The sequence below is a fragment of the Pipra filicauda genome, unplaced genomic scaffold (genome assembly GCF_003945595.2).
Source record: "Pipra filicauda isolate LSUMZ 115617 unplaced genomic scaffold, ASM394559v2 scaffold205_size1947385_pilon, whole genome shotgun sequence".
Taxonomy (NCBI): Eukaryota; Metazoa; Chordata; class Aves; order Passeriformes; family Pipridae; genus Pipra; species Pipra filicauda.
The window spans coordinates 1309032-1322574 of record NW_024104316.1 but is presented as its reverse complement, the minus strand read 5'-3'; the positions used below and the strand labels follow the sequence as shown (position 1 = coordinate 1322574).

General features: G+C 45.8%; 1 protein-coding gene across 5 annotated transcripts in view; it reads left to right on the top strand.

Moving 5' to 3' along the window:
- Nucleotides 1–8538, top strand: part of CTCF (CCCTC-binding factor) — a 29251-nt gene extending 20713 nt beyond the window's left edge. For all 5 annotated transcript variants that reach the window (XM_027716073.2, XM_027716074.2, XM_027716072.2 and 2 more), the window contains 9 exons: nucleotides 130–300; nucleotides 1142–1275; nucleotides 2561–2681; nucleotides 3280–3429; nucleotides 4793–4953; nucleotides 5377–5559; nucleotides 5960–6095; nucleotides 7091–7258; nucleotides 8240–8538. In XM_027716073.2, coding sequence (XP_027571874.1) covers nucleotides 130–300; nucleotides 1142–1275; nucleotides 2561–2681; nucleotides 3280–3429; nucleotides 4793–4953; nucleotides 5377–5559; nucleotides 5960–6095; nucleotides 7091–7258; nucleotides 8240–8421 — 1406 coding nt within the window. In that variant the 3' untranslated portion in view covers nucleotides 8422–8538. The remainder of the gene's footprint in view (nucleotides 1–129; nucleotides 301–1141; nucleotides 1276–2560; nucleotides 2682–3279; nucleotides 3430–4792; nucleotides 4954–5376; nucleotides 5560–5959; nucleotides 6096–7090; nucleotides 7259–8239) is intronic.
- The last annotated feature ends 5005 nt before the right edge of the window (nucleotides 8539–13543 follow it).

The window sequence follows — 13543 nt, the reverse complement described above, 5'->3', positions numbered from 1 at the left end:
TAGTGCTGCATGGTGGCTCCTTGCAGTAGTTAAACCTCCAAGAATCTTTTCTTTTCCCTGCTGATCTCTGATGTTACACAGTAGAGCACAGTGCTGTCAAAGGCTAAAGGTGGTTTCTTTCCTGACTAGGTGTAAAGAAGACATTCCAGTGTGAACTGTGCAGTTACACTTGTCCGCGTCGTTCCAACCTGGACCGCCACATGAAAAGCCACACCGATGAAAGACCACACAAGTGCCATCTCTGTGGCAGGGCTTTCCGGACAGTCACGTTGCTGAGGAACCACCTCAACACTCACACAGGTACTCTTGGTTTTGCACACATTGTTTTTGTAGGACCTGCTCTGTCATTAGAACAAATAGGTTTAAGAAGGTCTCTGCTGTTTTTTCTAATTCCTCTTCCGGAACAAGCTTAAAAAGGAGGAGACCATGCAGTTGTTTTTTGCCTGGCCAGGTCAGCTGCAGAGCTTGTCCTGTTCACGGGTATAAAACTGGTCCTGGGCTTGATCTAAAATTACCTGAAGTTACAGAAATGTTCTCTTTGCCTTGAGCAGTAGTACTTGTGTTCTCAGATATGTATTGTCTCTGCTGCGTGGAGAAAAGTACAATGAAAATGAGGCTGGAGTTAAACATGAGGGAATTAAAAATAACTAAAAATACCTAACCCCAAGGAATAAATTATAAACTGGATGAATGAAATTTATAGCTAGAAATTGTAACACATTTGTCTTGTTCTTTACCAGAGTTTCTGGTATGAAACTACAGGTAATTGAACTGTGAATATACTTAAGCCTGTGCCTTTCTGCCAAAAAACCCCCACATATCCCTCATTTTCTCTGTGTACTTACACTATGTCTGATTTTGTGGTTTCAAATTTGTAAATAACCAAGTGATACAAAAAAGAGTCTGTTTCCTCACTGAAAGCATGTTAGTTCTCCGAGATCTTCAATCCATTTGTTATTTATACAAACCCTCTGACTTTTGTGTAAATTATTTGCTACTCTAATCTAATCTTTCAGAACACGAAAGCAGTGTTGCTAATTCACTTGAAAAACAAAAACAAACCCAACCAAAACCGTCCCATATTTTCTTTTGTCACTAAATCTGCATGTCACTGCCTCCCTGTTTTGCTGCACACCATTAGGTACTCGCCCTCACAAGTGCCCAGACTGCGACATGGCCTTTGTGACCAGTGGAGAGTTGGTTCGGCATCGCCGCTACAAACATACCCACGAGAAACCCTTCAAGTGTTCCATGTGTGATTATGCCAGTGTGGAGGTATGTTAGTTACTTGTTACAGTGCTGAGTGCTTCCTTGTGCACTTCAAAGATTGTTCACCATCTGTTATAAACTCTGTTCTCAGGCATTTCCTTCCTCTTTGGCCATTTGGTTAAAAGGCTCTGAGCAAAAGATGTTATAAATCAGAGCTGCTCTTCGAAGCAAATGGTGGGGTTTCCTCAGTGAATCAGAAAGGAGTTTGAGATCACTTACGCACAGAAATCCTAGGTGATACCCATTTCCTCTTTATAGACAATAGTTGTCATTGTTTCTTAAATTATTTGGCCTTTAATGTGATTGCAGGAATTGTAGCATGCTCCATGTTGAAGGAGACAGACGTTTCCTCCTGCAGCGGGGTGTCATTTCCGATCAGAGTTGCCCTCCCAGTTTAGAAACATGCATTCTCCAAATTATCTGTTTATGCCATGAAGGTGTCTGTAGCTAAAATTAATGAGCCTTTGCCTCAATATTGGTGAAGAGCAGCTTTGCTAATATTGAGTGATTGTCTAATTTGCTCAGGCACATTAAGCTTCCTTGAATGCTTCCCTTCCATGCAGTATTACCTATTTTACAGAACAGCTTTTATATTGTGATAGGAAATTGGAGCTAGATGATGAGCAGCTGGAATTTCTGCAGTGGAAGAAGGTTACAGTTGGGAGAGCTTGAGCAGGGGCTTCGATTTTTTTTTTTTTTTTTTTTTTTTTTTCCCCTACCCACACGGTGCCTGCAGTGCTGTAATTCCAGGCCCTGTGGGTTTGAGTGCTGAATAAATTGTGTTGCAGGGGGTTTCATAGTATGAATTAGGAAAAAACAACCAAGTTGGTCCTTACATGAGGTCATGCTGCTTTTTGTAGGCAAAGGTGGGTGATTAAGCAGCGTGGTCAGGCTGGAGTAGAACATGCAGTACCATTGGTGTTCTTGCTGACCTTTGAGCCGGGTTTGTACCTTCTCAATAAAAGCAGGAGAGGATCTCCAGGATACTTTGAAATTTTAGGGTGTCTTCAGCTGCTGAGATGGTCGATAACAGTAAGTTGAGCACAGGAGTCTAAATCAGGCTGCAGTGAGTGTGGGAACAAGCATCAGGCAAGGCTGGGAGTGAGGTTGGGAGGTGAAGTGAACAGGAGTTAGTGGCTGTGCACAGTGTGAGAATGGCATTGAAACATGCTTGTTTGGATTTGTAACAAAATAAAAATAGACGACCTTAAACTCTTCACTGATTCCTCGTACCTTTGGCAGTCTGAGCTGCTCATCTGTGCTGACTTTCAGTCTTGCTCTTGACTTCCAGGTTAGCAAATTGAAACGCCACATTCGTTCTCACACTGGAGAGCGCCCGTTCCAGTGCAGCTTGTGCAGCTATGCCAGCAGGGACACCTACAAACTGAAGAGGCACATGAGGACCCACTCCGGTACTGATGCCATGTTTCCTTAGTGTCAGAGTGCTGAGGCTGTGTACAGTGTGTGCTGACACTTAAACAGCAAAAGAAATAGGGTTTTGTAGTTTTGTCTTAAACCTTTATGAAGTCTCTAGCTGAAGAGAATGCACTGTGATTGATAAGCACTAGTAAATCCATAACCTAATAGAATTACTGCACTGAGAAATGAGCTTGGAGGATTCTGATTTCCAGTTTGACTGTGAGGTGATAAAATACAGGCACTTGTAATATGAAACTTCTTCTGTTTTCAGTGTTCCACTTCCAGTTAAAGATTAGAGCCATTTACAGTTTTATGCTTTAGTGTAATTTTAAAAGCTTCTCATGCATGTTAGTCTTGCCTGAATTTCTCAGAGTAAGAATAATGTAACTTGCTAAAAGATTGAACTCGAGTTTCCTTGTAGAAAGATGCTTATTGGAGCTAAAACTTGTAGAGAAAGAGAAATTGAGCTCTTTGTAGAGTTACTGTTGTCTAGATGCCTGGTGCAAGTTTCTGGGAGGTCGTTTGGGGCTTCTTGGTAAGATTTCTTTTTAACAAAAGTACTTGTGCTATTTTTTCCTCTTGCTCCTGAAGGAGAGAAGCCATATGAATGCTACATCTGCCACGCTCGCTTCACTCAGAGCGGTACCATGAAGATGCACATTTTGCAGAAGCACACGGAGAATGTGGCCAAATTCCACTGTCCTCACTGTGATACTGTCATAGCGAGAAAGAGTGACTTGGGTACGTATCCCCCAAACGTGGCTGTTTGCTGAAGGTGGTACAAAACTCTTCCCCAGCATTAGAGTGCTCTTAACCCAATGCATCTGGTGACTGCACAGCATGAAGCACAGCTTCACATGTGGGGCTGGTAATGCACACCTTTAGCTTACCATAGCTGCTGCAAATTAGAACAGTTTTCAGTTTCTTCCCATTATTTGAAGAAGTAATTTTTTTTCCCCGAGCATACAATACTGTTTTCAGGCTCATAGATGCAAGGCATTTATTGAACTTGGACTGAGATTCCAACAGCATAAGGACTGGGGTCTGAAAAGCCGGAAGATCACTTGGCTTGACCTCCTGCACATTAAGTGTCACGCAGAGATATTTTCATCAAGTTAAAAGGTTTGAATTAGACTAAATGTTTTAATTTTCCAGGCTGTGGAGCTGTGTGCCACAGACAGGGTAGGGGGGGAGTGTGTGCTCACAAAAGCCCTGAGTCCTTGCAGTAGGACAGTCTGGATCTAGTGAGCAGTACCCAGTGTGATTCCAGCAGGCAAGCTCTTATGTTCTAGAAGAAGGTGACAAACAATATCGTGCCCAGAGCAGCTGAGGAGAAGGAAAGAGCCATGATTTGGCAGAACTTTCTGTCTATAAACAGAATTATCACCCAAGTAATGGGAAGGCAGGCTCCCTTCCAGTGAAGACAAGTGTAAAGTGCTACAGTGAGAAGCAGTTTGAGAGGATGGCAGTCAGATGATGTCAGGAGCAAACAAGCTGATTTAACAAGAGAGGAAAACTGATGTTAGCTATGAAGAATTTTTCTTCTAATAATGCTTTAATCTACCCTAAGCTACCTCGTGCAGCTGTGGTATGCTCTTAGTTGGAGGATTTTAAAGAAGTGACTAAAACCTCTGTCAGGATTATCTGCTGGTATCCCTGTTGCCTTTTAGCTCCGTCACACTCACTTCTAATCCTGCAGAAAATCCTGTTTTCCCCCAGTGAATTACCTGGCTTCTGTCTCTATCCAGGCAATTTGGGTTAATCTTAAACATAACAGTCCACAAGACACTTCATTTTGCCAATCATATGTTATCAAACGTGAGTGTCCTGAATTGGCACAGATTGCAACTAATAACCAAATCTGGAGTCCTGTGGAAAAACTCAGCGGGGTTTTTCTGCAAGCTATTTCCATCTAGAAATTGTTCTAGTTGGTTTAACTTACGAGTCTTTTAGGTTTTCAGTTGAATCCTAAATTAACCATTTCACTGATTTTTTTTTTTGGCTGAGCTCAGGAGTGAAGATCACCAAAGCGCTGTTAGGCTTGGCTTTTCCTGCTTGGGGAGAGCCGTGGTGCTGAAAGCCTCTCTGATATTTTTGCTCCTAGGTGTCCACTTGCGGAAGCAGCATTCCTACATCGAGCAGGGCAAGAAGTGTCGCTACTGCGACGCCGTGTTCCACGAGCGGTATGCCCTCATCCAGCACCAGAAGTCCCACAAGAACGAGAAGCGCTTCAAGTGTGACCAGTGTGATTATGCTTGCAGACAGGTGAGCTGGTGGGACTGGCACCCCCCGTGAGCCAGTTAGGACAGGAGCTAAAAATACGAGGTGGAAATCTTAGCTGTTAAGTTTTTGACCAGTTGTCAAGATCAAGTTAGTTGTCTTAAGTCTTTTGAAGGGTGTGAAGGAAAGTACGAGTGACCTTTTCTTGGTGTGATGCTGCCCTGTAGAAAACCTTCTGTTTCACAACCTTGATGTACCTGTTGACCAAGGGATAAGAGTCCATATAGGATGGAAGTAGCTAGGACTGAATATGCCATCAGTCCAGATGTTCTCACGTCCCTGCAGAATCATCCTTTTCTTGATATTAAGCGTAAAGTTTTGGCTTCCTCGTAGCTGAAAATTCGCTCTTCTGATTCCATTTGCCTGAGTTCTCAAGTTATTTTTCCCTGTCTTGCCTGTCGGTGCCAGGAGCGACACATGGTCATGCACAAACGGACCCACACTGGAGAAAAGCCTTATGCCTGTAGCCATTGTGACAAAACCTTCCGCCAGAAGCAGCTCCTCGACATGCACTTCAAACGATACCACGATCCCACCTTCGTTCCTGCTGCCTTTGTCTGTTCCAAGTGCGGCAAAACGTTCACTCGCAGGGTGAGGGAATTGCACTGCTTTGAACTGGGGGACGTTGGGGTGGAATGAGGTTTTTAGCCAAGGGGAGGGGGGTGTTTACCCAGCAGAAAGGCTGGGTGAGGTACAAGGTGCAATCCTGGTCTTTTAAATAGAGCCCTTCTGTCTGAGAGGAAAAGAGAGGGGAGAGACCTGGTGTAATTCAGGATTAATACCAACACATTAGCATTGACATCATGAGCAGTGTGGAAGTGCAACTTCATTAATAAAGTTAATGTACCTATTTCCCCTAAACAATCTTGCTTAAGAAAAAAAAAGACTTAAGTTACCAGAAATGCGTTTAAAAATACAGACCCAGAACGTCTGATCTTGAATTCTACGCGTGTTTTAATTTTTGTTGTGTTTTTAATCTTCCACTGAGTAGAACACAATGGCCAGACATGCTGATAACTGCTCTGGCCTAGATGGTGGGGAAGGAGAGAATGGAGGAGAGACAAAGAAGGGCAAACGTGGCCGAAAGAGAAAGATGCGATCTAAGAAAGAAGATTCCTCTGATAGTGGTAAGAACAGCTCAGTGCCTTCTGAGAATTACAGGCCTATGATTCACTGCATGTGTTAGCTGTTGGTTTGCCAGTTCTTCAGGTTTGTTCTGGCACTTGAAAGAGTCTTGTCTGGTTGGCAAACAAAAAGTGATAGTACGTGGCCAAGTACAGGGGGATATACTGCCTGTGAGGGATAATATGGATCCTGCTGTCCCAGGCCTGCTCCAGAGCACTATGGTTTAAAAAGCAGTTTGACACCCCTTGTGTCAGCTGTGCCATTCTGTCCTGCCTGTGTGGCAAATTGGTAATTTTTTAAGAAGCCTGAAAGAAACTGTGTGGTTCTGTGGCACAGTGCTGTGAAATGGTACTTGATCTTGCTTGTGATATATCCAGACAACTGCACCACTGATTAGCTCCGCAACTTCTGTGGGGGAAGGCTGGCAGCATCCAAGGGAGATGCTGGTTGGAGATATGCTGTTTGTGAAGGAAAAACTCATAGTCCTCTCTCCTGGTAGAGACTCATCGGGGTGGGTTTCACACCTGGACACTGGGGCTGGTGGCTCTCCTGGCAGTGGCCTGGACAAGATGTTTGTTCATCAGAAGTCGTGGATTTGGGTTCCCACCTTCCATTTTGCAACCCTGTGCCCCTGTGGGTGGTGCAGGTGGGACTTGGAGGGACTGGTGGCTCCTCTGATGGGCCTGGGAGTAGCCCAGCAGTGTATTTGGTTCCCCTCCTACTGTTGTCTGACTGAGCTCCTTTGTGGATGTGCAGAGTAGCTTTTATCACATAATCTAACATAATTATGTTTCCTTTTGCTTTCTGAAGGACAGTTTGTTCCCTCTAAGGTGGGAGTAACAGGTTAACAGTCTGTGCCACCAGCCTCTCAACAAAGGCCTTGTTTCCCTTCTTTCTTGTCAGAGTTGTCTCCTTTTGGATGAGGATTTGATGGTGCTTTGCTGTAGATAGATGTGTTTCATTCTTGTTTAAACTGAACTGAGATCATTTCTTACAGAGGAAAATGCTGAACCAGATTTGGATGATAATGAAGATGAGGAGGAGACCGCAGTAGAAATTGAGGCTGAACCAGAAGTTGAGCAAGAGGCTCCTGCACCACCTCCCAGTAAGAAACGAAGAGGAAGACCACCAGGCAAAGCTGCCACCCAACCAAAACAATCCCAGCGTAAGTCACTAATTGCAGCCTACCTTACACTGCTGGCTTGAGCACCTTTTCCTTTGGATTTGGCAGTTCTTGTAGGAGGTCTAATCCCTTCAGTTGAGCTCATTTAAAAAGTTGATAACTGTGCTTGTCTCTGTATTGCCAAAAACCTTGAAATTTGTTGCAAGTGTTTCCCGGTCATGAGGGAACCTGGCCACTTTGAGACCATGCCAAAAAGAAAGAACATTATTTTTTCTTCAGTATTATTTCATTTCATAGACCTACAAACTGTTCACTGCTTCTGGAACCAGTTGTGGTGTCTCTGCTGATGTGCAATTCCTGGTTAAGCAGCTGTCAGTACAGTCACTTTGGTGTTCCTATCTGTGTAGGCTTTTGCAGGTATTGCCACAAATGAAGTTGCTTTGGGCCTTTAGTTCTGAGCACAGGGCCAGTGCAGGGGTTGTTTCAACTCTACAGAGTTTTCTCTGTGATAATAGACATCATAACTGTGCAAAGTCAAAGTAAATAAATTAAAGGAACAAAGCAGGAAGGTAAATTTATTCCTTTAAGGAGGTGATGGCTTCCTCAGTGGCTTGGCTGTCTGCTCAGTGCTGTGAGGGTGTCCTTTCTAGAATTAGTCTGTGGAAATAATTCATGCTGAATTTGTCATTAGTATCACTAGAATTGAAAGATTTGCCTTAGGCCCATACGTTGATCCGGAGGGGTTTTTGTTGATTACTCTGCAAAATCCATTGTTTTAATAATGTCTTAATATCAAAATGCACACTGGAACTGTGGTACTGGGAGCACATCTTCATACAGAGGCAGGGAAATAGAGGCTTGGGTGAGTGAGGTGGGTTGAATTGCTCCCCACTAATGTGGGAATGTGTGTTCCCTTTCCATGGAAGTGACCAAGTCTACCAAAAAGCTGTTTGAGGCCAGCTCTGGAACTAGTAAAATAATCTGGTTTACCCCCTTCCCCCCCCCCCTTTTCTGCCCTTATAGCTGCAGCAATCATTCAGGTTGAAGACCAGCACACTGGTGAAATTGAAAATATTATAGTTGAAGTGAAGAAAGAACCTGATGCAGAAACAGCAGAGGAAGAGGAGGAAGCTCAGCCTCCTGTAGTGGAAGCTCCCAATGGAGACCTCACCCCTGAGATGATTCTCAGCATGATGGACCGGTGATGGAGGAAGACCACGCTGGCTGACTGAACTGGCCTGGGCTGTGTTTAAGCGGCTCAAATCTATTTTTCCTTTTATCTTTTTTCTTGGCTTTGGGAAATGCATCATTTTAGACCATTTTACCAAACATACTGGGAAAAAAAAAAAAACGATGTTAGAATGTGATTTAACTAGAACTTGCTGTTTTATGTTAGCATTACAGGATCATGGAACATTAGGAAATATTTTGGAGTCCTTGAGGGTTTCCTGTGAGATGCTTGATTTTAGTTTTGCTCTGAACTTGCATTGTAAAGCTGGTCCAAGGGCCGTGTTTACATGCACCAAGTTTTAGTATACAAAAGCGGAAGCCTTGACTAGAGTATGTGGAAAACCACTCCGGACTTGCCCTTCCAGTTCCCAGAGTCCTTGAGCCTCTTCTCTCAGTAGTGTTTTTAACTGTAAATGCAGACTTGGGAGGGTTCTAGACTTTTGAAATGTTTTTTGGGTTGTTTTTTTTTTTTTTTTTTTTTTTTTTTTTTTTTTGGTTTTTTGTTTTTTGCTTTTTCCCACTGACTAGCTCTGGTTCTCCAAGTCAGCTGCACACGGTAGTTTTGGCATGCTCCAACTGGTTTCTGTCCTTAATATGCTTTGCTTTCTGCAAAGCATTTCTGTAATGGTCAAGCTTGTAAATAACTTTTTTTTTTTTTTTTACATTTTAATCTTTTTCCATTAATTAAGAGGTATGCAAAAATGCAGTTTAAAGAAACCCCAGTATTTTAATTCCTTTCAAACTAAGTGACAAGAGAATTGATAGAGTGTAAATGTTGGAAAAACTGTTGATAACGTAGAGAAGAGATGTATCCAGATTATTGCTTGCAGAACAAGAGAGACCCACACATGAAATCTGGTTTTGAAGCACAAAAACCTGGTATTTCCTAGAATCATAGACTGGCTTGGGTTAGAAGGGATGTTAAAGTCCATCTAGTTCTACCCCCCATGCCCTGGGCAGGGACACCTTCCACTATCCCCAGTTCCTCCAAGCCCTGTCCAACCTGGCCTTGAATGCTTCCAGGGATGGGGCAGCCACAGCTTCTCTGGGCAGCCTGTGGCAGTGCCTCACCACCCTCACAGGGAGGAATTCTTTCCTAATATCAAGTCTAACCCTTCCCTCTGGCAGTTTGAAGCTATTCCCCCTTGTCCTGTCACCCATGCTCTCCAGCTCTCTTGTGGGCTCCCTGCAGGTTCTGGAAGGCCACAAATTAGGTCAGCCCAAAGCCTCCCCTTCTCCAGGCTGAACAACCCCAACTCTCTCAGCCTTCCCTCATAGGAAAGGTGCTCCAGCCCTCTAATCATGTTTGTGGCCTCCCCTGGACTCGCTCCAACAGGTCCGTGTCCCTCCTGTGCTGGGGTCCCAGAGCTGCACACAGCGCTGCAGGCGGGGTCTCAGCAGAGCAGAGGGGCAGAATCCCCTCCCTTTCCCCGCTGCCCACGCTGCCTTTGGTCCAGCCCAGGACACGGTTGGCTTTTTGGGCTGTGAGTGCACGTGGCTGGGCTGTGTCCAGCCTCTCACCCAGCAGCAACCCCAGGTCCTTCCCAGCAGGGCTGCTCTCGATCTGTCACCCCCCAGCCTGCATTGATATGGGGGGTTGACCTGACCCAGATGCAGCACCTGGCACTTGGTCTCGTTAAGCCTCATGAGATTCCCGTGTGCCCACTTCTCAGGCTTGTCCAGGTCCCTCTGGATGGCATCCCATCCTTCAGGAGTGTCAACAGCAGCACTCAGCTTGGTGTCACCTGCAGACTTGCTGAGGGTGCACTCGATCCCTTCATCTATGTAATTAATGGAGATACTAAATAACACTGGTCCCAGTATGGACCCCTGAGGGACACCACTTGTCACTGATGTCCATCAGGACTCTGAGCCGTTGACCACTGCCCTCTGGATGTGACCATCCAACCAATTTGAAACATTTATAATTAACCTTCTTTTTGAGTTATAATTTCACGACTACATTTTCTTTGCTCTATCTTGTAGTTGTATTTTGTGTTTATGAATCCTATGTTAAGACAGAAGTGGTGATTTATAAGTGGGTCACTGCAGCCCTCAAAACCTGGGCCAGGAAATTTTATTAATAGGTCAGTAATTCTACAATTTTTGAATCTCTGATAAAGACAAAAAAAGGAATAATGTGAAATACAAATGATGCCTGTATATGAAAATGTCACATGTTAAAATATGTAAGCTTTTTATAGAGCCTCAGTCTTGCTGATTTCAAACAAATTTTTCTTCTATGTATCGCTTTTAAGAGAGCTATCAGTTTAGCTATCAGACTCTAGGTTGATGCATTTTTGTACTTAGCTGTACTGTGTGATATTTTTCATTATTTTAGGAAGCCAACATGGGGAAAAAAAAATACTGTTATAAAATATGTAATGGGGTTTGAAAGCTGGGAAGGAGAATATACTGCTGTACAGCTAATAAATAATAATGGATTAACACGTGTGCTCCCTGGCTGCTTTCTTTGTGTGCATCAACGGTGTGACCTGGCAGCCAGCTCCAGATGGAAAAGCCGCTCTTCCCAGAAGGATGCTGCAGGGACTGGCTCCTCTCTGGCTGCAGGTGTTCCCTCTGCTCCGTGCTGAACACAAGGTACCTGTCCATGCCCTTAAATTGGGGGGTGATTCCCTGTGTGTAGTGGAGAGAGTATGTGAAGTGTGAACGTCGGTGTTTACAACTGAGCTCGGAGTAACTCGGGAGTAGATGTTGCTTCTGTTTGTTTTGGCTGTGAGTTTAAATGCTGATGGTTTAGTTAAGAGGAATGTCATTTCCATTGCATTCTGGAAAACTGGACTGGCACTTGGGTGGAGTGTCTGTGGTGTATTTTTTTTAGTTGTCTGTGACAGCAGCTTAGGGAGCCAGCTGTAGGCAGTCAGGAAGCTGCACACTGCAGGTTTAGGATAATACCTGGTACTGTTGGTACAGGAGTCGCTGCAAATGACATTACTTAGAAAACTGTGACCAGCACGAGAGTTGCTAGATTAGTTTTCACGAGATGCTCGGTGAGCAGTTATCTCTGTTCCTGAAAGGTAGTCCTTCAGTTTGCTGGGAAAAGCTGCTTGGAGGTGGAACTCTGGAGTTCTGGGCAGGTTGGAGACCTCCCTTGGTCTGTGTGAGTGCTCCATGTGCAGCAGATCGTGTTGTCATACCCAGGTCTGGGTGACCCCAAGGCAGGGGGGGCTGCAGCTCTCCTGGAGTTGAGAGGAGATGGCTGTGTGTGAACAGCGTGATGGTGGGCTGAGAGGAAGAGAGCCAAGAGGTGTATTTGTCCAGAGACTACAGGTGGTTGGTCCCAAGTAGTCTTTGATCTGCTGGTGGTGTGTTGAATTCCCTGGCACAGCCCATGGCCGCAGCAGGCCTGGGGAGGTGAGACCAGCGGCTTCTCCTGTGCTTATCTGAGGAAATAACATCTGAGGAATGATCCCTAAGTAACTTTTTGATTGTGGACTGCTTTTTGAACTTTCCTCAGAGACCTCAGCAAGGGTTTATTGAGGATGGGAGCTGTCACCCTGTGGTCATTCTCCTTTCTTCCCCAGCCTGGCATGTTACCTTGTGATCTGCTCAGTTGACCTGGTTTCTCTGTGCTTGCTCAGTCAATAGCCCTGTTACACAGACTGGGTTTTATTTGATTTGAGCTGTGGCTCCTGCCTTGGGCAGGGATCTCTGCTTGTGTGCCTCTTGCAAGGCTTCTGGAGCTGTTCTGGAGAGATGTAGAGCAACATCCCAGCCTGCTCCTGAGGAAACATCCAGGGCAGCACCCAAAGCCCGAATGTGGACAGAACACTTCTGGCTCAACCCCAGAGCTCTTATCAGTGCTGGAAAAGCTGTGTCCTGGGCTGTGAGTGAAAAGCCAGAGCTGGTGTGGATCCAAGGAACATCACTGCCTCTGCCAGTTGCTTGGCCTGGCTGCCATCCCTGGCGCCTGGGCTGCTGTCCTGGGAGCACGCTGGAGAACAGCGTCAGGATGGAGAGGGCTGAGACCAGCTCTGTGTGACTGCTGCAGCCTGCCAAAGGCTGGGTTGGCTTCCAGGGGTTGAGAGCTCTGCCAGGTTAGAGGGACTAAATCCTCTTACGTTACAAAGCAGAGTCTACAGCCGGACACAGGGGATGGGTTTCTCTGTGGGTTGCTCTGGACATCCTGATGTGCCTGGGCTTTCACAGAGGCAGGGAACACTTGTGCACATGGATGTCTTCCTCTGCCCCACTCCTGAGGTAGATATTCTGATGCTCAGAATGTCCCAGCTTGTGGGATCCAGTATTTTCAGGAATTAGCTTGGAATGCAGCTTACCAGGAACTCCTTTGTGCTTCTAAGCTTTGATAGGGGCCATTCTGGTGGGTGCAATGGGACAGCTCTCTCTGTGTCCTTAATATCCTTGCACGACAAAACTGGGATGTGGTGCCCTTTCTGAGAAGTTCAGATACCAGTAGCTTGGCCTCTTCCCATCCTGGAAAAAACATGGAACCAGACAGGACCGTTCCTGGTGGCTGCTGTCTCCACTGGGTGGTGAACACCCTTTGCCCTTCCTGATGTTCATCCATCTGCTGACGTAGCTCGGGAGGCTTGAGGAGGTGCCTCGGCTGGCAGAGGTTGGTCCTTGCCCTGAGCCCCATTCTCCCCAGCCACGTCCTTGAGAAGAGCTGCCTTGTGTTGTGGTTGGGCTCTGTGAAGACGCCGTCCCTGCAGGGAGATGACTTCCTGCCTTCTCACAGAAGGTGGTTTCAGAAGTGCTGTGGCCCCAGGTGCACGTGGCAGGAGGGCAACGTCACCCAGCCCTTCCAGGGACCACCTTCTCCTGAGTTATTCCACCCCTGGGAAAACTCAGTGAGTCCCTGGTTGGCAGATTGCAGCCTGGAGCTTGGACATTTGTCAAAAGGGGCAATTTTAGGGGGAGAAGGCAGCTGGCACCCTCCATCCCTGTGGATGCTGGTCACAGGGCTGCCGGCTGAGAGCAGCTCAGCCTGCTCCCTCAGAACCTTGTCCTGAGTCTCTGGTGGGGCCAAACTGCACCAACAGCAAGAAATACTGAGTCTGGGGAAGTCCTGCAGCACAGCACGGGACAGCTTTCTGCTCTGTCCTGGAGTGCTTT